Here is a 23,554-nt window from a genome sequence, read left to right as displayed (position 1 = left end):
CCCATCAGATGTTCACCCCCAGGTTCTAAGATTGACTTTGGAGTTCCTGCAGGAGGTAATCCCAATAACCTGGGGGCCACCACCCATGAGCAGGACTTCAGGAAGCACAGATGGACAATGAAAGCCACTGTTGTGCATAATGATAATGTTCTGTAAAAATAAAGGGTACAATTAAAAAACCCAAAGAACAAAAACAAAAGCTTTTAAATGGATCAATTAAAAAAAAAAAAAAAAAACAACCAAAGACTCATTGATGGAAAAAGATCAAGTCTTGAGAGACCTGGCCTTCGGTACTCTCTCTTCTGCTGAGAAGCTGTGCGATTTAAGGAGGGTCGCTCACCTTCTTTCTGTCATATTGCAATATGACAATCTAATTTATTATCAAAAGGGGATAATAAATCTTTTTTGGAAACTGAGACTCGGAGAGGTATTGTGACTTGCCCCAGGTCACACAGCAATAAATTCCTGCTTTAAAATCCTCCTTAAACAACACAGAAACAAACTCCTGGGAGAATTGCTGCAGGGACTCTGGGGACTCTGGGGACCGGGGTAAGATCAGCTTTCCATGAACACTCTACAGAGAGGGGAAGCACTGTTCCCAGCTCCTTTTGTGATCTGCAGCAGGCATGTGCTCTGTGGCTGGGCCTGGTGTCAGCATGCCTTCCCGGGCCCTTAAATGCCAGGGGTGGCATAGCTGAGCCACCCCATTGTCACTGAGCCCAGCCTCATTTCCAAGACAGCAGGACTGAGGTCCAGGAAGGGACAGGAACCCCACCAGGGTTGGAGGGACACAGGAACCTCTTGGGTCACCTTCTGCCCTGGAGCCGGCCAGCGGCAGGACACCAGTGCCTTCCCCTCCCGGCCCCTCACCGTGGTCGCTGGGCTTGAAGAGGCTGTGCCACACCCGCTGCCTCCCGGCCCACAGGACCAGCTGGTAGGTGTCCACTTTGACCAGGTCGTCCATGGGCATGGTGCACACGCACGTTGCGCCTGCGCTGTTCTCGGGGATGCACGTGCGGTTCCTGCAGACGCAGGTGCTGAGTGAGGCTGGCTGGGACCCGCAGATGTCCCCAGGACGTCAAGGAAACAGGTGCTCCTCCAGCTTCCCCCCACCCTGACTGGAGGACTGGGTCCGGGGGCTCTTGAGCAGCCAGGGTGCGGTGGGAGCAGGGGACCAGAGTGGCCTTCCGTGCTGCCTCCAGCCCTCCACCCCCCACCATGGAGAGCCCTCTGGGCACCTCCTCGGTCCCCAGCCCCAGCCCCAGCCCCAGCCCCGCCAGGGCTTACTCGGAGAATTCGAAATCCAGCCAGTAGGACAGGTGGAGCTCCGCGCTGCAATTGAGGGGACCGTCCAGCTGCCACTCGCAGGTGGAGACGCTGATATAATCCGAGAAGCAGGTGGGTTCATGCAGGACCCTCATGCTCCCTGTGGGGACACAATGCCTGAGATGCCCGGAGCCCAACAGCCGGGGGCACGCACCCCCAGAAGGAGGGAACCAGCCCAAAGCCAGCGAAGCGGAGTGTCAAGTCCTTAGAGCGGGGCCAGGACCAGGGCACTGGGGCTTCCAGGTAGGTGTGGGGCCCGTGGAGGAGAAGGAACCCCATGCCTTTGTACCCGGTGGGAACCCAACCACTCACCCTTGGTCGAATGAAAGGGGAAAAAAAGTCTGGGCGCGGGGGTGCACGCCTGCCATCCCAGCAGCTCAGGAGGCCTCGAGTTCAAGGCCAGCCTCAGCAAACTTAGTGAGGCCCTGAGCAACTCGGCCAACGGGGTCACTATGCAAAAAGTAAAAAGGGCTAGGGGTGTAGCTCAGTGGGTCAGCACCCAGGGTTCAGTCCCCGACACCAAAACAAAACAAAAAGAAAGAAAAAAGAAACGAGTGCGAGCCCGTCTGTCCCACAGGCTCCTGCTCCAGGGACCCGGGACAGGCAGGGGCCACTATCCATCTGCCCATCACTGTCCCCTTCAATTCCCATCCCCCCTGCCTGCTCTGTGCTCAGGAGGCTGCCTGACCCCCATGGTCGCCCTCGCTCAGGTCCCTTGTCCTCTGGCTTCTAGTAGGTTCGGCCACAGGAGAGAAGAAAGGGAAGGGTGGGCAGAGGCTGGAGGGCCGCATCGGGCAGGGTGCACGGGGTCCGCTAAGTCGTCCCAGAGCTCTGGGCCACCCGGCTCCGGCCTTGAGCTTCAGGCTCAGCACTGTCCCCTCCCAGTCCACAGTGATGTGCTCTTGTCCAGCGGACAGGGCTTGCGATGTTGGGGGGGACCGTGAGAGGCTTGGGAGCCCAAGAACCATCTCAAGCTCATCTCGGGCCCAACTCCGGCCCCGCCCAGCCCAAGCCCCGCCCACCAACAACAAGCCCCGCCCCCAACAACAAGCCCCGCCCCTCTATCCCAAACCCCACCCTTTATCCCAAGCCACTCCACTCTCCACCTAAGCCCCGCCCCTCTATACCAATCCCTGCCCTCTATCCCAAGCCACACCCCTCCCTAAGCCCCTCCCCTCTATCCCAAGCCACTCCCCTCCACAAGCCCCGCCCCATATCAAGCCCCGCCCCGACAGCCTCCTTCTGCATCCCAGAAGTGCACGCCCTCCCCTGGGGCTTGGGTGGGAGCTTTTCGAGGCATCCTGGACCCCCCTCTCTCCTGTGCCCCCATTCTAGTCTGTCCCCAAATGTACTTGCCAGGTGGACCCAGAAGCCCTGTGCCTCCTGACCTCCGTCCTGGCCCCTCCGGTCCTTTCCCGTGGCAGCCAGGACCCTCCCTGGCCTCACCCCTCCTGCCCCTCTGCTCAGACCCGCCACGCTGCCCCCAGGCCCCGCTCCTCCTGCTCCTGCCCCCACACAGTGGTCCCCCTCGGGTCCTCCCCCGTCCCGAGCCAGGGGGCTTTCCACTGGGGCCTCTGCTGCGTCTCTCCCAGGCACCACTCTCCGGCCCCCACCCAACTCCCACCTCACCCCCCACCTCACCCGCCGCGCGGCACCCGACTGTTCCACGTTCTCCTTTTCCACCTCTGATGACCTTTAGCGTCAACCTTGAGTTATTTCCTTGCCCTTCCAGGACGACCGCGAACTTCCACATGAATTACTCTCAGTGAAAATAACTGCATTCAGGACCATTTGTCACTGGCTGTCCCCTCCCCCTGCCACATAAGGGGATCTCTGTTCTGTTTGCTGATGTGCCCCAGGACCTTGGCACATCGTTAAGAGTCAATAAGTGGACGTAGTGAGATGGTGACTTACCAACGACTGTCACCCACACCAGGATCAAGCAGCTCACAGGGCACAGGGGGTGGGAGCAAAGCCACCCCATGGGGAGATGCCAGGGCGCCTGCGGAGACAAAGGGGCGTGAGTGCTGACTGGGCTCTGGCTCGCTCGCCCCACACAGCTTTCCCCGCCCTGGGCACTTGTGCCTCTGTCCCCAGGTCCCCAAGTTCACTGCACTCTGTAGACATCAGATGCCACCCAGATTGACAGGGCAGAGGCTCAGCCACTGGTCCCCTGTCCCTGGGATGTTTCTTCACGGGGCACCCTGGGAGAGCCGTCCCCACACACGCACGATGACTTCAAGTTTCAACACCAGCTGTGTCACTTACTGGCTGTCACCCTTAGGCCACCTGTGTTTCAGGGCCTGATCTCCCTCATCTGCCAAGTACTCTCCAGGAGACCCCCTCTCACTGGGGTGTGGCGGGGGTCCCATGCGCGGAAATGTGTGGCGCCCTTACGCGGTGACGGGGACACGGCGCAGGCTGGAGAAGTGTCCTCAGCCACCTGAGCGGGTTCCTGCTGCTGGACAACAGCGCCCCGGCCTGGCGGTCTGTGAAGAGCGGTGTGGTGCCCAGGTCGGGACAGTAGAGAGTCCAAGACCAGGCCAGGCCCTCTGTCTCCCCTCTCTGTCCCCTGTGGCTGTCCCCGTGGCAGAGGGACAGGAAGCTCCTCCTAAGGCCCTCGCCTCTCTTATGAGACACCTGGTCACTTCCCACGGGCCTCCTCGGTGTATGTCCCTGGGGATGCAGTTCCGACACCCAGACTTGGGGACACATTTAGCCCACGGCCCCTCTTCTTGTCCTTCAGAAAACGGCCCCGAGGCGGAACCCCAGGAGCCAGACGTCAACTCCAACTCCTTGTAAATGTGACGCACTGGCTTAGCGCCGCCCCCCGCCAGCCATGTGCCCCCAGGCCCAGTGTCCCCTCCCCACTTGGGTCTCTGTGTTGGGGTCTCCAGGTGGGCAGCTCGGGTTGGGGCACCTGCGTCTTGAGGTCTTGGGGACCCTCGGGCTTCTTCTCCTGCCGCCCAGGATGGCCCCGGAGGACCCCCAAGGTGTGCAGCATCGGGCTGGGCCTCGGGGTCGGCTTCCTGCCCCTCCAGATCCCTAACCCCTGCGGGAAGCGCCCGGCGACTCCGACCCTCGGGAGAGGCCACCGAGTGGGCCCCAGCCCTCCCACCCTGCCATGGGCCCTCCCAGCTCCAGGAATGAACTGCGCCCGCCACACTCGGGGCGCCTCCCCCACCCAACCTGCGTCTCACTGACACCCCCCCTCTTCCTGTCCTCTCCGAGCCCCCAGCCCCCACATCTGAAGGACACAGTGACACACGCACCTCCCTCAGGAGTGGTTGTCCCCGGGATGGAACCCAGGGCTGCCCCACCACTGAGCCATCCCCAGCCCTTCTAAGATCTCTCATTCAGAGTCGGGGTCTCGCTGAGCGGCTTAGGGCCTCGCTAACTGGCTGAGGCTGGCCTTGACCTGGCGATCCTCCTGTCTCAGCCTCCGGAGCTGCTGGGTTGCAGACGCCTGGCTGAACCGTCCCTGATAAGTCTCCAGCCCCACCCAGGGTCATTCATTGCAGTGGATGGTCACTCAGGCCCCGGGCACCTCCTAAGTACAGTCCATGATGTTGGATGGCGGGCCACATCCTGAGGACTTCACCGTGGGAACCACACAGACCTAGGTGGCTAGGTTCCTCCTGGTGGCCTCTGGAGGCCACCAAGAGACGGGAGAGCTGAGATGTCTGAGGCCCTGCTGGCGTCACGTGACAAACCGTTATACAGGCGAGCCCTCGGCCACAGTGACACACGGGAACAGAGGCGGCCACTGCCATTCCTCAAACACGCGCTCTGCCTCCGGGGGACCGGAGGTGTTGACACCCGCATCACCACGGAGCAGGGGAGGAGCACTGCCCTGGGCCAGCCTCCAGGGTGACCAGCGTGTTCTGCACAGGGAGGACTCAGAGCTCCTTAGGGAAAGTGCCAGAGGGGCCTTGAGGGACCAGGGGGACCTGCCACCAAGACCAGGAATCAGGCGGGACGGGCCAAGGTGGGCCCAGGGGAGGACAGGGAGGGACTGCAGCCCTGGGCCAGGGACAGCCAGAGAGAGGAGGCAAAGGTCCGCTGCCCCCCGCAGACCCCGAGGGCCACGGGTGGATGGGGAGGCGACGGTCGGCAGGACTGACCTCACGGAGACCCGCAGGCGCCGCTCAGCCCGCAGTCAGAGTGGCCACCCTAACGTGTGGGACAAGGAACCCCCGGGAGCCCTCTGTCTGCCCGTCTGTCACCCCCAGAGCCAGGGCAGCTGGGCGCGGGCCTGACACACACGCTGTGCCTGGAACTTCTCATTTTTACCTTTTGGTGCCAGGGGTTGAACCCAGGGAGGCTCCACCACTGAGCCACGTCCCCAGCCCTGGTTTGTTTGTTTGTTTATTTATTTGTTTATTTATTTATTTGAATAGGGTCTTGCTAAATTGCTGAGGCTGGCCTCAAACTTGCAATCCTCCTGCCTCAGCCTCCGGAGCCGCTGGGACTACAGACATGTCTGTCCCACTGTGCCTGGCTCTGTAACTGTTTCTAGAACAGATTCACATTGGATAGGACGTGGGGTCAGCCCCGGGGTGGGAGGAGGCGGGACATCTTCCCCAAACCCCCATTTGCCCTCCTGGCTGAAAGTCACACTGAGGATCAAGGAATGGGGTGTGAGCAGGGTGTGGGCCGCCGGGTCCCCGATGCCCGTGTCCTCCACGCGGCCCCAGTGACTTTCATGCCCACAGGTTCACCCCATGCTCACTGTGTCCTGCGGCAGAAGACGCAGAGGCGTCCCATTAGCCAGCCCTCATTCCGGATGACAAGAAAACAGAGAAGTTGGGATGCAGTTCGCGGTCACACAGCAGGACCAGCACCGTGAGGTCTACCAGAGAGGGCCGGGTCGTCAAGGGCCCCCCTCAAGGCGTGGGGTGGCTGCGTTTAGGGGAGCCAGGGCCCCATGCGGTGCCAGAAGAGGTCTCGCCCTGCCTCGCAGGGAGCAGAGGACTCAAGGAATTAGGATAAACGGCTGCCCGGGACCAGGGTCAGGCCCGTGGCCAGACAAGTTCAGAGATTCCTGGTGGCGAGGTCTCCCTCCTGGGCCACGGTCCTCCTGGGCAGGGAGGTCCGGATGGGGTCAGGGCGGAGCGGGGCTGGCCCACGGCCTCCTCGGGCTCAGCCAAGTCTCTGTGCAAACAACCCCGGCTGGTCCAGTGCCCGTGCAGACGCTTGCTCAGGGCTTGGGCAGCGTGCCTGCGTGGAGCGGGTCCAAGAACCTGCCAGAGGGCGGCTGTCCCCACTTTCTGGATAAAGAAACTGAGGTCAGAGAGGTCAAGTGCCTTGCGGGCTGGCTCCCACAGCTGGCCGGAGGGCAGGGCTAGCATCAGAACCCCAGTCCGTCCGCTTCTGAGCCCGAGGTGCATGGCGGCACAATAGTTCCTGCAGCTTCCCCCAGAACTGCAGGCTGGACCTCGGAAGGTGATGTGAAACGAGCTGGATAAACCAGAACCGGACAGCAGCAGAACAGCTGGGGGTGTTCATTTTAATGAGGCTGCAGCAGTTTAAGAAAAAAAAAAAAAAGTCACCTGAGGTCCTATGAATAGAGGTCTAAGATCCAGCACAAAGGAGGTAAGAGTGTCCAACTGTGTGTGCCTGGCAAATGACGGCGGCTGTGATCACAACCAGCACTGAGAGGCCGTGACACCCCAGAAAGTCTTTACCTACGTCCTTCAGCCCCGTCCTTCACCTAACACACAGTGTCTACCACACGCCAAGTTTTCTTCTAGTTGTTTTTCGCGTCTTAGCTCGTTTCCATTCGAAACAGAAAGCGGGTCCCGTCACTTTCTCCTTTTCCTGATGAGACAGAAAGGTGAAGTGACCTGCCTGAGGCAGCCCAAGTGTGACCGGGTTAGGATTCGAACCCAGCACTCAGGCCCCTCAACCTCTCTCACCCTCAGTGTTCCGGGTCACTGAACCCCATCTGCGTCTCGGATGCCATATGAGCCCTCTCCCTAGCAGGCGCACGCAGTTAATACTGCTCTCTGTTCAGGGGTTCAGGGATCCCCCAAAGCCCAAGTGTGGACTCCAAGTCAAGGTCCCCTCCGCTGGGCAGTGACAGCCATGAGGGTCTTCTGGCAGGAGAGTGACATGATTTTTTCAAAACCCGTCCTGGGGCTGAGCGAGGTCTCCAGGGAAGGGCAGTTAGCGGTCTCTGCAGACCCTTGCCACCCCCTGTCTCCCCTGTGGCCAGAGACGTTTTTCAGCCATGCACCATAGGTAAGAGCCTTCGTATATAAAGAGATCTTACAAATCAACAAGACAAACACTCCTTTCAGAAAAGTAGGCAAAGGACATAAATGGTTCATGAAAAAATTGATGCTCGGAGATGTGAAACAGCCACCTGCTCGTCTGTGAAGCTCAGAGCGTAAAAGGTAGCTAGTCAGACGTTACGCATTTGTCTGTGCATATATTTTTGGCCTCTCCCAGCCCCTGCCACCCTCTAAGTTTCCCTTTGATCCTCCCTCCCTGCCCCCCAAGCCTCCAGGGGCCCTTGGAGCCCTGACACAGCCCAGCTCCTTCCTCCCCGGAAACCCCTGCCACCTGCCAAGTCAGCCTTCCCTGACCCCAGCCCCATCTGCCCGGGGCTCTCTCCTGAAGTCTGTCACCCCACTTTGTTGATTTCTGTCACTGCTTATCACCATCTCTGATCACATTCGTGAGGTTAAGCGTGTGAGTGTCGATCTGATTTCAGGATGTGGACGGCGAAGATTGACAGATCTGGTGGCAGAGAACGTGTTCAACTTCCCTACATCAAAAGAAGGGAAAAGGGGCTGGGGGTGGAGCTCAGGGGTGGAGCATTCGCCCGGCCTGGGTGAGGCTCTGGGTTCCCTCTACTGTATCAGGACAACGCGGCAAGGAAAAGATCAGGAAAAGGTAGCCCTGCACCATGTGTAAGAGCCTTCATATATAAAGAGACCTTACAAATCAACAAGACAAACACCCTCTAAGAAAAACAGGCCAAGGTCATAAATGGTTCACGAAAGAAGTCGATGCTAGAAGAGGTGAAATAGCCACCCTCGAGATGCTGCTCCATGGTGAAATTGAGAGCGTAAAGGATAGCGAGTCAGACATTGGTCTAGGCATACGTTTTTGGTCTCTCTCTATGAGAATGTGAGAGGGCAGAAATGAGGGCAGAAATGTCTCCCCCGGTCATTGCTTTGTCCCCAGTATGGACAGCCGAGCATGACACCTACAGACCACGTGCTCCGTCAGCACCCATCAGTGAGTGAGTGGGTGGTAAAAACTCAGCAACGACACTCCGTCATCTGTTTTAAAACCAAGACCACCTACCAGGCTCCTGCCTGTAATAACTGCAGTACGTGGTGCTGCTTCTGGGTTCCGAGTGCGCACAGTGCATCCGTCACTAGGTTCTTACAGTCCTGTGAGGTGGGTGCCATTAACACCCTATTTACAGATGAGCCGTCGGAGGCCCAGAGAGGTCAGAACACCTTCTCGTGGTCACACAGCAGGAGGAACCCAGGCAGCGTGGCTCCGGAGTCCAGGAGCCTGCCAGGGCCCCTGGATGATGCTCCGATCAGATAGAAAAAGTGAGGCCAGAGAGGGCAAGGGACAAGGTCAAGGTCATGGAATTAGGAAGCAGCCAGGTCAGTAGACACCCCGCCACTCACTCTACAAAAGCATCACCAGGAGGTGAACCGCGAGCCTTGGGGGGTCACAGGGTCCGGGTGCCTGGTCTTGGCCCCCCTTGGCTGGAAAGCCTGTCCCCGGACGGGCGGGTCCTGGACAGGAAGCAGCCAGCGTGGCGGGTAGCACTTTGCAGAGGAAGTGGCGGCGGACTGCGGGTGGCCTTGGAGCGCTGACCCCTGGGCCTCCCCTGGGGCTGGCCTGGAGTCCCTCCGCCTGCAGGACAGCTGGGCGGGCTGGCCAGAGGCCAAGGACACACTGATCCCGGGGCAGCGCCTGACCAGTTCCCAGAAACGGCCACCACGTTGGCGCCCCCCTCCCGGGTGCTGAGCCCCGCCAGGTGCCCGCGCGCCCTCAGCTCCGCCCACCTGGCCACAGCCCCGTCCTGCTGCCCACCGCCCAGCGGACAGAGGTCAGCCCCTCCCTGGGCACCTGCGTCCCCTCGCAGGCCCCCCCCCCTGCTCTTGTGGCAGGAGTTTTCTGAACACCTACTGTGTGCAGGTGGCAGCAATGCCACCACCACTCAGTGGTCCGTCCGTCCCTTTCTTGTCACAGGTACTTGGGGCAGACGGAGGCCCCTGTGCATTTTGAGGGGACACAGAACAAGGCTTTTAGGGTCCCTGGGCTGGGTGCACAAAGGGCCAGGGGTGGAGGTGGCCGGGGACGGGGCTCCCAGGGGCGGGGGGCAGAGGGACGAGGGGGGCTCCCCGGGGACGGCTGGCAGCTTGCTGTGGGGGGTGGTGGGAGCCAGGACGAGGATCCGGTGACTCTGGGGGTAGGGACTGCGGGGACCCAGCCTCTTGGGGCTCAGGTGGCCCTGGGTGGGGGACCGCCTGGTCCTAGAGGGTCAGGTCTCTCCGAGGGGTCCCCAGAGTCTTAGCCCCCCCCCCCACGGTGCGATCATCAAACCCAGTGACAGAGTCTGCAGGGTCCTGGGAGGGAAGCGGGTGGAGACCAGGGGCCTCCTTCACAGGACAGGGCCCGGGGGCAGATTGTCACGCTGAAGCGCGGGGCTCTTCCTGTTGGCCTCAGACTGGGGGCCGGGCCCCGGGAAGCCCCAGGGGACCCCCCCCCACTGGGGTCCTGGCCGTCAAGCCCCACCCTGAGCCTGCGCTGAGGAGCGGTGCCCAGGCCACCCAGGGCCACTCCTGCCCGCCCGCTCCCTGTGCCCGGCTCACGGCGGCCTGCTGGGCACCGCGTCCCCTACTTACGCTCAAATCCCCGGCTCCTGCGCACAGTGGGGCGCCTCCCCTGCGCTGTCCCTCCCCCCCCCAGGCCGCCTCCCCCACCCCCTGGCCGCTGTCCCCAGGGCTGGAATTTTCCGCCTGGCAGCTGCATGAACACTGCCCGGTTCTGGCCGGGAGTCCCCTGCCGCAGGCACAGGGCTGGGCTCCCCTCCAGGCGGCCGGGTGGCATTTCCCGGGCGTCCTCCACAGCCCAGGGGCAGGGACCAGGAGGCTGGCACCAGGAGCTGATGGCACAGTGGCCAAGTGACGTTGGTTCCTGGTGGACAAGCCCCCAGTGCCCCTGTGTGTCCCGGGTCCCACTGGCCACTAGCGGCCGTGCCCTGAGCCCCGCAGCACGGGTCCCTACCCCCCCCCCAAAGAGCAACAGCTTCTGTCACCAGCTCAGGTGCTCAGGAGCCCTGGACCCTCACTTAACCACCTGACCCTGACCAGAGGAGCACAGCAGGTGGGTTGACAGCATCCTCATTGTAAAGATGGGAAATGGAGGCCCAGAGAGGTCCAGGAACCTGCCTGAGGATGCACAGCCCGTAAATAGTGGGGCTGGGATTCGAACCGAGAAGTTCTAATTCTGGAGTCCTCGGTACTGTGCCCAGCACCCAGGACGCATTCACAGACTCGGTCCTCTACTACCCGCCTCTGTTTGCCCCTCTGAGTAAGCCCAGTGTGGAAGATGGGGCCCACATTCCCCCGGGCACAGAAGAAGAGACTGAGGTTCAGCGGGGTCAGAAATTTCCTGCGATGATGAAGCAGGAAACTGTCAGTCAGGACCGGAGCTCTGTCACTGCTCGCCCAGCCCTCGCCCGGAGAGCGTCTGTGTCAACGTGAGCAGGACTTTGCCCCTGGCCAGCCCGGAGCCAGGGACGTGTGGCCACAGATCAGAGTTCCCTGTTTGCGTGCCGCCTGGCGAGGGGGAGGTGCTGTCTCTGGGTTCTTCCTGTTATCTCACCCGCAGTGCTCCTAGCCTGGGAGGGGAGACCCAGACACGGAAGGCCTCCACGTGGGCAGGGATCCCAGAGCATCGAGGACCCAGAAGCACGCCCCGGGGACTAGGTGCATGCTCCACTCTGATTGGCTGAGAGATCCTACAAGCTGGGGTCCACTCAGAGCCTCGGTCTCCTCATCTGGGTGAGGGGAACAGGATCATTTGCTTCACTGGGTGATCGCAAGGAGGCAAAGAGACCATGGCGTGGTGGGGGAGGCCTAGGACAGCGTTGGTGGAGTTGACGTTCGCCATCACAGCCCAGGCTGACGGGTCTCAGGGACACAAGTGTCTTCCTGGGAAGCAGGCCAGGCTCAAAAGGGTCTCAGGGTCACAAGTGTCTTCTTGGGAAGCAGGCCAGGCTCAAAAGAGCACGCGGCTTCATTTGTACTCAGCTTAAAAGGAGAAAGAGCTTTCCTGGGGTTAGAGGTCAGGCGGGTGACCTGGGGGAGGGGGTTCAGCCAGAGGTGGCAGCAGGGGACCTTTGCAGGGGCCGGTGAGCTACTGATTCATACAAATGCCCCCGCTTTTACCCCCTCTGTGCTCTGCACTCACAGGTTGCAAGAGAAAGGCAAAGAGCCGGGCAGAGGCTGGCGCCATGGCACACGCTGTAATCCCAGCAGCTTGGGAGGCTGAGGTAGGAGGATTGCAGGTTCGAGGCCAGCCTCAGCAATTTAGTGAGGCCCGATCTCAAATTAAAAAAAAAAAAAAAAATTAAAGGATGTAGCTCAGGGGTAAGGCTCCCCTGGGTTAGATCCCCAGCACCCAAAATACATAGATAAATAAATAAAAATATTTTTGAAAAGCCTGAAAAAGACATTGCTTGCAGTCTCAGCCACTCAGGAGGCTGAGGTGGGAGGCTGAGGTGGGAGGCTGAGGTGGGAGGCTGAAGCGGGAGGCTGAGGCGGGAGGCTGAGGCAGGAGGATGGCGTGAGCCCAGGAGTTCTGGGACAGCCTGGGCCACACAGTCTCTTAAGAAAAAAAAAAAATCAAAAAAACTAAACTTAAAGAAAAACAGCTCCGCAGGAAGGAAGCCGCGGGGCCTGCGGTCCAGGGAGTGGGGCAGTCGGCACCTGACCCTGAAGCGCGGCGCCTGCTCTCCTCCTGGGCACAGGCCCGGGGCTGCCCGTCTCTTGGTTTTTGGAAAGCAGCTGGACTCCGCCTGCTTTCGAGTGTCGTCCTTTTATTTTATGTTATTGTTGGGTCCTGGGGATTGAGCTCAGGGTCACTGTCCCCTGAGCCCCTCCCCAGCCCTGTTTGGCATTTTATTTGGAGACAGGGTCTCACCGAGTTGCTGAGGGCCTCGCTTTGGCAGAGGCTGGCTTTGGACTCGCGATCCTCCTGCCTCAGCCTCCCGAGCTGGGACCACAGGGGTGCCCCTCGGCGCCCGTTTACATGAGTCATCTTGATGGCCCCGAAGTCCCAGCGTGTGGCCCCCGTGTGGCTACAGTCACCAGCTGGTGCCCTCTGGGGTGGGGGTGGACTGTCCCGAGACACTAAAGGCCCTCGGCGGGGGGGGGGAAGGGCGGGGATGGACCCCCTGCAGCCCAAGCCCTGGCGCCTGAGAACGTTCCAGGCCGCCCCCCCCCCACTCTCTGGTTGCCATGGCGATGTCCCTGAGCTGCGCCCCGGGTCCCAGGGGGTCCCTAAACCTCTGGAAGCCCACGGCCCCCTCCCCACTGGGGAGCCCTCCTCACAAACCAGCCCCTTCCTGCCCCACCCAGGGGTCCCCAGACCTGCCCCAGGCTGCCCCCTCCCCACTCAGGTGGCTTCCTCCTGAGGACGTCCCCGGGGCCTCGGTCAGCCTTCCTCTGTGCCCGGGGGTGGGGCTCTGCCGCCCACCCACGGCCTGGTGACACGCTCACCCATGACCTACTGCACCTGTGACCGGTCTGCACGGGGCTGTTCCCAATGCCTTTCGTACTCCTTTTCACGTTTATATGTGTTTTTATTTTATCTGGCTGCGCTGAGATCAAACCCGGATTGAACTCGTGACCGTCTTAGCTGAGAAGCCCAACAGGAGCCCGGGTGAGATACCGTGGCCACCAGGTAGGAACGCGGGTTGCATCCACAAAGGTCTACACTCCAGGTCCAAGGAGGCCAGTGCTCTATCCCTGAGCCAGCCCCACCCCCAGCCCCGCCTACCATATTGATTTTCAGGAAAACCTGGAGAGAAAGGCAGGTCGGGTGACACCCCGCCTCAAGGAAGAAGAAACCAGAGTCCACCAGGAGGACCATCTGCTGGAGATTATGGCCACGCACAGAGGCTAAAATGCGAGCCTTGTTTCTATAAAACTCATCTGATGTCCCGGGCTGTGCACGTGGGAGGCTGAGGCAGGAAGGTCACTAGTTCATGGCCAGCCTCAGCGACTTAGTGAGGCCCCGAGCGGCTCAGCGAGCCCCTGTCTCAAAAAAATTAAAAAGGGCTGGGGAGGGGGCTCAGGGGGTCAGCACCCCTGGGTTCAAAGCCCAGGACCAAAAAGAAAGCCAATCTGGGCAGACTGGGGGCAAGCAAATTCCTACCACTTTGGGGCTGAACCAAAAAAAGTAAAGAACTGAGAAATTAAATAAGAAAAATGCAAATCAAGATAACACAAAGGGGCTGGGCACGGGCTCAGCAGCAGGGCTCGCCCGGCACGTGCGAGGCACCAGGATTGACTTCGGCACCACATGAAAATGAACAAAATAAAGGCATAAAAAGTGACATGTCTGTTAGAAAATTTAAAAAAGAAAAATAACACAGAGAGGAGTAATACTGATATTAAATACGATGGGATTCAGCCAGGCGTGGTGGCACACCCCTGTGATCCTAGCCGCTTGGGAGGCTGAGGCAGGAGGACTGTGAGTTCCAAGCCAGCCTCAGCCATAGTGAGGCCCTCAGCAACTCCGTGAGACCCTGTCTCTAAGTAAAATACAAAATAGGGCTGGGGATGGGGCTCAGAGGTCGAGGGCCCCTGGGTTCAATCCTCAGAAACCTAACCCACCCCCCAAAAAAAGAAAAAAGATGGAATTCGAGACATTGAGGCAGAAAAGGGAGAACGTGGAGGTTTGTAGTGATAAGAGGAGCAGTTCTCCAAGGAGGCGTGAGAGTCACGCAGCTTGCTCTACCCCAGGGCTCTGTGCCCGCAGCACGGCTCCAAAATGAAAGCGGAAAATCAGCAGAAGTCCCAGGAGCCGGGTTCAGATCCTCCAGTGCAGAAAGACACAGAGGAACCCAGAAACAGAACAACGCGATTAGCGCCCCTGAGCTCATGGATGCGGTTCTAGAACTTTACACACCACAGAAAAATGCATCCTTTAAAAGTACAAGAGGAACATGCAGAAAAAAAATGACCTGAAAACCCTACAGAGACCTCAGCAAATCCTCCGCCGTCGGGAGGGAAGTTGCATATCTTGATCTCAACGATCATCATGACCCAATTTCAAGATCAACAAAATGACTTAGAAAACAACCCCCAATATTTTAAAAGCCCATGACACTTTCAATAACTCTTCAAAAGGAAATCGAAAGGGACATTATAAACTATTTGGATGGTGGAGGGCGGTGGGACCAGAGTTATCAAAGGAAGCCAAAGCAGCATTTCAAGTCAAAATCATAGCCATTCAGCCCGAAATGGAGTTAACTAGAAAAGAAGAAACCCTGAAAGCAATGGTTAGCCTCCAACAAGGAATCTCAACAAAGAAGGATCTTTGATGGGCAGACACTCATGTAGAAGAAAAAGATGGAGGTTTCAGTTATGAGCCCAATATAAGCCCCAATTGGGACGTAGCTGCTACAAAGCATGGCTGCAGATTGCATCAACGAAGATACATGCTCTAGCTCCAAGGAGGTCACAGTCTCCTCTTGTCTGACTGGAAAGGCTTTGGAAGAGGCTACGGCTAAACTGAATTATGTCCCAAGCCAGACTATAATCATCTCTTCAGGAGGATTGCAAGTTCAAATCGAGGCCCTAAGCAACTCGGTGAGACCCTGCTAATTAGAGGAAGACTTATAGGAAGCGTAGTTCTGCACGAGCCGCGGGTGTGTGTTCTGAGAGAGAGAGAAATCCAGGGCTGGGGAGGAAAGAGGGAGTCACTACCCCTAAGGGGCAAGAACTAGACAGAGCCAGAAACTGGGAGCTCCCCAAAGCTCATTTGGCTCAATCTCAGGAAAGATGCTCCCCAGCTGCTCAGCTGTGGAGTCCACGGCCTCTGGAGGCCGGCCTCTGCGAGATGGAGGGGAGGCCCAGCAGGATGGGCACCCCTCCCCCGCCAGTTTCACTTCCTCTTTCCAGGAGACAGAGCCCTTCCCTGGCTACCCCAGGAAAACCTCAGGGCTCCCCAAGTTCTCTAAATCCGATGAGGCACCCCCTTATTTCCAACCAAGAAACTGGTCAGGGCTGCTCCCCGGGCTGGCGGGAGGAGGCCGGGGTGGGAGGAGGAGGCCGGGGTGGGAGGAGGAGGCTGGGGTGAGAGGCGGGGGCTTCTGGGTCAGCGGCCCCGGCTCTGAACCAGACTCTGCCTGTGACTGTGGCAGTCAGTGAGTGTCCACCCAGGCCACCCTAGGGAACCGGGAGCCATGCCCTGCTCACCCCCAGGACTCCTCCCTGCCTGGTCCCTGACCTGGAGCCCAGCCTCGGCTCTCCTCGGCGCCCTCTGCCCTCTGCTTTTGAGCATGGGGTGTTGCTCAGCTCAATTACCACCTGTAAAACTATTGGGGGACCCAGTGCCACAGATTGCCAGGTCCAGCCAGCAACTGCGACAGCCACTCACCTACCCCTCTCCTGCGCACTCACTTCCACCCAACCCCACCCACTTCTTGGTCTGGAACAAACCCCACCAAGCCCGTTCCACCTCAGGACCTTTGCACGTGCCGTTCCCGCTGCTGCCTGGTTCCCCCTCTGTCCACAGAGCCACGTGTCTTGGGACTTCCAGTCGCAGCTCCCTCCTGGGTGTCACCTTCCCCACGAGACTGTCAACCCCACGAGGGCCCTGGCTTCTGGGTCACTCTCCATGGTGTCCCCAGTCCCTGGTCTGTCTGTGGCGTGAGCATGAGCCCCCAGCCTGCTGCGGCTGCCACCCAGGACACGTGAGAGCTGGTTGTTGTCACTGTGTCCACGGGCTGTGCCGGCTGCAGGCTGCAGGCTCTTAGACCCAGCCCCAGGCCCGCCCCCCAGGCCCTGGCCAGGCTTCCCGGCCTCTGCCAGCACCCACTTCCTCCCTGTCCAGATGTGGCCCAGCGGGAGATGGCCTGGGCGGGAGGCCACGGCTCTGGATCTCTGAAGCGGCCCAGAGAAGGTCGGGAGGCCCTTGGGGGCCCAGGGGGAGGATGAGTCAGTCTGAGCCGAACCTGAAACCTCAGGACTTCCTCCACGCTTCCTGGAAAGGCAAGAACTGGCACCTCAGACGCAGCTGTGCCCGCAGCCCGGGTGGCCCACGCCAGCCGGAAGAGGGGTCCCTGGCCCTCCTGGGGTCCCTCCCGGGGCCCCCTCTTGCCCAGGCCTCGTCTCTTGTCTCTCAAATGCCACCTCCTCCCAGAGGTTCTCCCCGATGCCACCTGTGCCCGGCTTGACCTCGGTCCCTGGCCCAGGATGATGGGGGTCCCGACCCTCATGGGGAATCCAGGATCAGAATCTCAGGATGCAGAAGAGCCTTGGGGCTCTGCAGCAGCACCCTGCACCCTTCCCGTGAGCACCAAGACATGGGTGTCGAGCCAGGGGCGAGGCCGAGGCCCGCAGAGCCGCACGGTTGGTCCAGGACACGATTTGCTTCCAAATAAGTTACGACAAACTCAATTTTCTGAGCTCCTGGGCTCCGGAAGGACAGATTAAGGTCGTGGATCAGTATGCATCTACTGTTTTTGCTTAATGCCCGTCTGACCTGCAGGGCAGCAAGGACCCGGTCTGACGCCCTGTCACCAGCACCTGGCACATCCAGGTGCTCAGCAAACCCTCGAAGAAGAAATGAACGAGGCAACCAGGTGCTGGACCCGGAGCTGAGACTCCATCCCAAAAGGAGAGAGAGAGAGCACTCGCCGAGCCCCTTCCACAGGCAAGGTGTCTGTAAACACTAGAGAGTTTTTATGGCCGGATGCACACCTGTCATCCCAGCAGCTCGGGAGGCTGAGGCAGGAGGATCGAGAGTTCAAAGCCAGCCTCAGCCAAAGTGAGGTCCTAAGCAACTCAGTGAGTCCCTGACTCTAAATAAAATACAAAATAGGGCTGGGGATGTGCCTCGGTGGTGGTGTGCCCCTGAGTTCGATCCTCAGTACCAACCAACCAACCAGTAAAAACCCTATCCCATGAACACTCTCATTCCAAATACCCATGACAAACAAAGGGAGGCTCAGAGAGGTTGAGCAACTTCCTCAGGATGGCACAGCTAGGAAGCAGCAAGCTAGGGCCCCTGTCTTTGAACCTGTGCCCTTCTTTCTGCCTCAGAGACCCAGAGCAATCTGCTGGGAAACCCAGCGAATCCTGAGGGATGCAGCTGGCCCGTGGCCTCCGCAGGACCTCACCCCTCCTCTGGGTCAAGTCTGCACAGCGTCCCAGCAAGCCCCAGCCTCCGCCCTTCCCTGCCCAGCAGAGTCTGGCCAAGCGTGCCTGGGCAGGTCTCCACCGTGCCACCGAGTCCCTGGTGGCACCAGCAAACTGGCGACCAAATGGGAAAGATCGGGGGCTGGGAGGGAAGGTCGGGGTGAATCCTCCGTCATTCTCAGATGTGGGAACCTGGGCAAGGCCCACCCGTCCCTGGGCCTCAGTGTCCTCGTCTGCCAAACGGGTCAACTCAGCCGCCATCCCTGGGGTTCCTGGGAGGCGCAGAGGCCGCCGATGCGTCTATTTAACAAGCACACAGTGCTGGCAGGGTCTCAGGCTCCGTTCCGTATGTCGGCCACAGTGGGACTCACGGGATCCTCACTGCCGTGGCCTAAGCCACGTCTGTCCCCATGTCCCCAGTGGAGACTGGGGTTCCCAGAAGCAAGCTACATGGTCAGTAGCAAAGCCAGTCTTAGAACCTGGGGGACCAGGCTCCTAACCTCTGAGCTCTACTTTCGGGCAGGTACGGACAGACGGAAACACTCACGGTGGACCTACTGTGTGACGGGAATTGCACTGCATGGGTTTTGCAGAACTGGGGGGATGGAGCAGGGCCTCCCGCATGCCAAGCTGAGCCGTCCGCAGCCCCGTGTTAAGACACCCTCATGAAAACCCTATTCCTACTCTTGTGAGGAAGCTCTGTCCCAGATGCAGTAGGGGCTGGTGGCCAGCTAGTCCCAAAGCCATCAGGTCCCCATTCCCCCAGGGGGTGGTGAGGACTGGGGGGGAGGGGGACTGGGGAAGCGGCTCTCTTCTCCCTCCTTGGACACTTAATGTCCCCTCCCCTGCAAACTCAGGAGGCCGAGTGCCTTCGCTGCGGCCACGCCTGGGCTTTCTGCGACATGGTGACTGCTGTCTGAGGCCTATCAGCCACTGAGTCACTGCGCAGACACTGGGAGGCCTTGGGTCCCCAGACCTGCCAATAACCGGGCCTGTGGAACTGGGGCAGTTCTCTGGGGGTTGGTCCTCCCCACGGGCCCCTCCAGACCCGGAGCAGGGCGGGGCCCAGGAATCTGCCGGACTCTGATGGCTAGCCACCGCACTGACCCGGCTGCTGGGCGGCCCCACCTTCCCCTGCTTTGGACTGGCCCCTCCTGCTTCCCAGAGCAGACCCAGGAGTGCCCTGGGAAGGAAGCCTGTCCGCCTGCCTGGGGCGAGTTGGGCACACCTGCTGGGGCCCCTCTGCCCAGGAGGCCCTCCTCAGCACTCCCCCCCACATCCACAGACGGGGGGGGGGGGGGGTGGGCTGCTTCACAGCCAGCGGTGCCCAGGCCCCGGGGGCCAGGCAGGAGCTCGGGGCTGCTGGCCAGGCCACCCCCACCCCATGCTGGGCCCCTGTGCCCTCGTCCGGGTCATGGGCTGTAGCGGTCTGGAAGCCCCTGGCTGCTGGGGGCACCCTGGGCGGACTTGCGGCTCAGCCCCGGGGTTTCCCCTCCGACTGTAGGAAGGGACTGACATCCCTGCAAACGCCCAGGCTCCTAAAAGGCCACCTGCGGTGGGAGAAGCCAAAACCAGAGCCGCAGCTCGCAGAGGCCTGGGGAAGGGCAGGGAGTCGGATTCCCCGGGCAGGGTCAGCGCTGGCCTGGGGCACTCTCTGAATCCCAGCCTGAAATCGCGGGTCCTGGGTCGGGCCTGGTTCTGAGAAGCGCCGACCTCACTGAAAGAGAAAGAGACGGCGCGGGGGCGGAGCGAGAGCCCGGTTCCCGGGCACCGCGGACCTGAAGGCAGGGAAGGGACCCGGGAATCTCCATTTTACAAAATTCCCCGGGAGGATCCGCTCCTGCGGTGGTTTCGTGCCCTCGGCGGGGAGCTGGGACGCCCTGGCGGCTGGCGCTGGGCCCCGGGGTCCGGTCCGATCGGGCTCCCGGACTCGGCGGTGGGCGGCACCTCGGGCAAGTTAGGCGACCCCGGAGCCTGCGCGTCCCCGTCGTCGGTTAAATGACCGTGACAGATCGCACCGACCGCAGAAACCTGCTCGCGGTTTCGCTCCGTGCCTTCAGCGCTCGGGACAGAACCCGAACCAAGTCCCCTGGAGAGGATCCCTGTGGCCCGGTCCGTGCGACACCGGATCCCCGGACCTGGCGCCCGACTCCGCGGTCCTCCCGGCTCTCCCCACCTCCGGCTGACCTCCCGAGCGCAGAGCAGGGCGACGGTCCGGGGCGCAGGGCTGCGTGGCCCCAGACCGCCCTAACCCCACGCTCGCGACATGGCCAAGCCCCCGACGGGGGCTGCGCCTTTCGGGACTCGCTGGGTGCCCGAGCACCAGGGCCAGCCTCCCCGGGCCAAGTGGACGGACCCCCGAGGCACGCGGGGAGGAACAGGCTTGGGCTTCCACCGGGGCCCCAGCGGGCAGACGTTCCCCGCGCGGAGTCGGGACAGTCCCCGAGGTCCCCTCCGCCCGGGGACCCAGCCTTTCCCGGGCGCCCGAAGCGCGTCCCTGACGATCGCCCCGCGCTCCGATGCGCGCGGTCCCGGGGTCCTACCTGTGCGCCCCTGCTCCATTCGCTGTGCCGGCGCCCAAGCGGGAAGAGGCGACACTGGGCTGCCGGCCCTGGCCCGCGCCGTGCGGGGTTTTCCTAGGCTGGGGACCCGCCCGCCCGTCTTCCTGCGCCCCGCCCCGCCAGGGCATTTGCATGCACCGCCCCGCCCCGCCCAGAGCATTTGCATGTACCGCCCCGCCCCGCCCAGGGCATTTGCATGCACCGCCCCGCCCCGCCCAGGGTATTTGCATGCACCGTCCCGCCCAGGTTATTTGCATGCGCCGCCCCTCCCGGCCCCGCCCCTAGCCTGGCAGCCTCGGGGTGGAGGGAACCGAACTGTGCCCCTGTCACCGTCCGTGAGAGTCACCGTCTCCCATTCAGCAGCCGAGGTCGCCCTCCGCGGACCCAGAGCCCCGCAGTGGTCCCCTTGCCCTGGGGACAAAGTGCGAGCTGCAACCAGGCCTCCCAGGTTTAGCTGGGGCCTGTCTCCTGCCCCATCCCCCTGCCCGCCAGTCCCCTGGACACATCTCTGCGGAGGGGACCCTTGCGTTCGGGGCTGAGGTCTGCGCAGTCCGACCCCCTCCCCTTTCCCAGCAGCGCGGCTTCCAGGTGCCAATGTTTGCTCTTTCTCTGGGCAAATGTTGGCCGAGCGCCCGCGCTGGGAAAATGCAAAGAGCAGAACAACCTTCAGTCCACGGTGGTCAGGGCAACCGTGGGCTCTGGGCCAGCCTCCGCGGTCCCCGCACTTCCCCCTCCTCGGGATCACCTGTGAGGACGGTCACCGCTGCCATCCATTTAGAGTAGGGAAACTGAGGCGCGGGGCTGGTAAGACCTTTGCTCAGAGGAGCTGGGATCGGAACTCAGGCTTCGCAGCCGGCTAGGTCACCGGTGGCCACAGGAGCCCAGATGGAGCCAGACGGTAGGGAAGGCAAACAAACCTGAACCAAGTATTTCAGCTGATGAAAAGTTCTAAGAAGAAAAGTAAAATAAAACAAAAAAGGGATCTATCTATTAGGGGTGATGAGGCAGGCCAGGGAAGGCCTCTCTGAGAAGGGTACAGAAATGCTGAAGAGGCCCTGGAGAGAGAGCATATCTTAGAAAGCAGGGACAGCAAGTGCAAAGGCCCTGGGGTGGGAATGAACTTAGTATAGTGGATAGTGGAGCTTCAATGGCTCAAAGCCAGGATAGCAGTGGAGCTTTGAGAGAGGTGAGAGGGAAAGAGAGATGAGGTAGATTCAGGCTGCACAGGACAGGAAGGCCAGAGAGTAATTTGACCCTTGTCTTCAAGGAGCTTCTAGCCCGATGGTGGAGGTGAACCGCTCAGAGACAGGGAGGGCGCAGAGGGATCAAGCCACATGGGGGAGGGTGAAAGCGGTGGAGCTGGGGTGGGTGAAGGTCATCTTCCTGGGGGACAGGTCACAGCACTTGGATCATTCTTTCAAGCACTCACTCTGACTTGGCCCTTCTGTGTGCCTCACCCTGTGACAAATGCAGATGAGGAAGAGACCCAGGCCCTGCCTCTGGGACCTCAGGACCACGTGGGCAAGACCCAGTATTGGGAGTCAAGGTTGGCTTCCTGGAGGAGGTGGCCTCTGGTTGGGGACCCCAAGCATCAGTGGGGATGAGGGAGGAGACAGAGGACAGGTGGAGGGGGCGGCAGGGCGAATAACGGGGGTGAGACGTGCTGTGGGGACATGGGGGACCCACCACCCTCCAGCCTTTATGTATGGACCCCTCGGTGTGCCAGGCCCTGGGCTGGGGTCGGGGACAGTGAGAAAGACACGGCTGGGCTTCCTGGGCCTGGGGGTCGGCCGGGCAGGTGACAGGCACCATCACACCTCGGAGGGAGTACAGTGACCCGGCTGAGTGGGACAGGCCTGGGGAGGGCTTTCCTTCCAAGAGGAGCAGGACCGTCCAGTCCAGGGGTGACCCCCACTCCCGTCCCCACCCCCACACCCCGCCCGTGGCAGCCCCTCCCCTCACTGCCCTTCACCTGTGCACCGGGGACCCCGGCGGTCTAGACCCGACCCTGCAGGTCCCCTCCTTCAGATGGAATCTTCTGGGGTCCTGAGTTGGGGGTCTGAGTCGGAGCCCAGTCTCACTGGGAAGGCAGCCAAAGCCCCCCTTGGTCGTCCCTCGGGAGTCTGTCTTCTGAGTCTTTCAATCACCCTTCGCTACCTTCCCGCCCGTCACCTGTGTCTGGGTGCCCGCTCTGCCCCCCCCCCCCTGGGCTGTGTGGCTCGGCCGAGGGGGTCTCCCTCAGGGGGCCCCACCATCCTCTCCGTTCTGTGGAGTCGCGCTGGACCCATCTCCTGGGGCTCCCTCAGGGGGACTAGCGAGGTGCACTTGACGGTGCTTAGAACAGCGCCCACTGTGCCTTGGGCCCTTGGTAAATATTTATTAGGGCAGGGATAAGAAACACTTAATCAGAGCCTCTCCTTGAGCCCGTGGCTTGAGTTGTGAAATGACATTCCAAACAGACGTGGTCAGATAGGAAGACGTTGGGTAAGTCTGGGGGAAGGATTATGGGAATTCTCTGTGCTCTCCTTGCCACTTTACCGTAACCCCGAGGTTATGTCAAAATGCAGAGTCTGGGAAACAGGTCATTCGTTGTTCTGAGGTCCCTGGTTTATCTTCTCATAAACTGTTTCAGTCATCAGCCATCCAAGCTGCCTGTCAGGTCTGGAAGTGGGCCTGAGGCCTCAAAATAATAAAAACTGTCTCCCAATCCAGGGGGTTCCCAAGTTCTTGCCTCATCACAAGTTCAGCCCACTTCACATCGTTACACAGTTACTCGTGTTGGAACCTATCTTTCAGTTAAAAAAAAAAAAAATGATGAGACTCGCCAGGCACCATGGTGCACTCCTGTAATCCCAGCAGCTCAGGAGGCTGAGACAGGAGGATCACAAGTTCGAGGCCAGCCTCAGCAACTTAGCAAGAACTAAAGCAACTTAGCAAGTCCCTGTCTTAAAATAAAAAATAAAATGGGCTGGGGATGTGGCTTAGTGGTTAAGCACCCCTGGGCTTAATATCCGGTACAAAAAAAATAATAATAATAGACTTTATTTTTTTGGTACAGTTGCAGCTTGATAGAATAATTGAGCAGATAGTCAAGAGCTCCCATAGGTCCATCTCCCTGTGCACAATTTCATTTATTATTAACATCTTGCATCGGTGAAGTGCATTGAGGTGCAATGTTATTATTAAAGTCTAGGTTGACGTTAAATTTCAGCCTCTCCCTCGTCCAGTTCTGTATTGACAAATGCACTATGTCAC

At 60.3% G+C, this 23,554-nt stretch overlaps 1 protein-coding gene across 4 annotated transcripts in view; it reads right to left on the bottom strand.

Annotated features, from left to right (window-relative positions):
- Il4r (interleukin 4 receptor) overlaps nucleotides 1-20,384 on the bottom strand; it is a 33,112-nt gene extending 12,728 nt beyond the window's left edge. The window contains exons 1-4 of one of the 4 annotated variants that reach the window (XM_026392096.2): nucleotides 20,282-20,384; nucleotides 3,241-3,328; nucleotides 1,288-1,426; nucleotides 871-1,022 (exon numbers count right to left, since the gene is read on the bottom strand). In XM_026392096.2, the coding sequence (XP_026247881.2) occupies nucleotides 871-1,022; nucleotides 1,288-1,426; nucleotides 3,241-3,310 (361 nt within the window). In that variant the 5' untranslated portion in view covers nucleotides 3,311-3,328; nucleotides 20,282-20,384. Of the gene's footprint in view, nucleotides 1-870; nucleotides 1,023-1,287; nucleotides 1,427-3,240; nucleotides 3,329-6,058; nucleotides 6,107-9,489; nucleotides 9,610-10,208; nucleotides 10,253-20,281 lie in introns of those variants that run through there. The other 3 variants (XM_026392097.2, XM_026392098.2, XM_026392099.2) reach the window with 3 other exon arrangements.
- Nucleotides 20,385-23,554: the final 3,170 nt, after the last annotated feature.

This window comes from Urocitellus parryii, chromosome 9, assembly GCF_045843805.1.
Source record: "Urocitellus parryii isolate mUroPar1 chromosome 9, mUroPar1.hap1, whole genome shotgun sequence".
Taxonomy (NCBI): Eukaryota; Metazoa; Chordata; class Mammalia; order Rodentia; family Sciuridae; genus Urocitellus; species Urocitellus parryii.
This window is presented reverse-complemented; position numbering and strand designations above follow the sequence as displayed.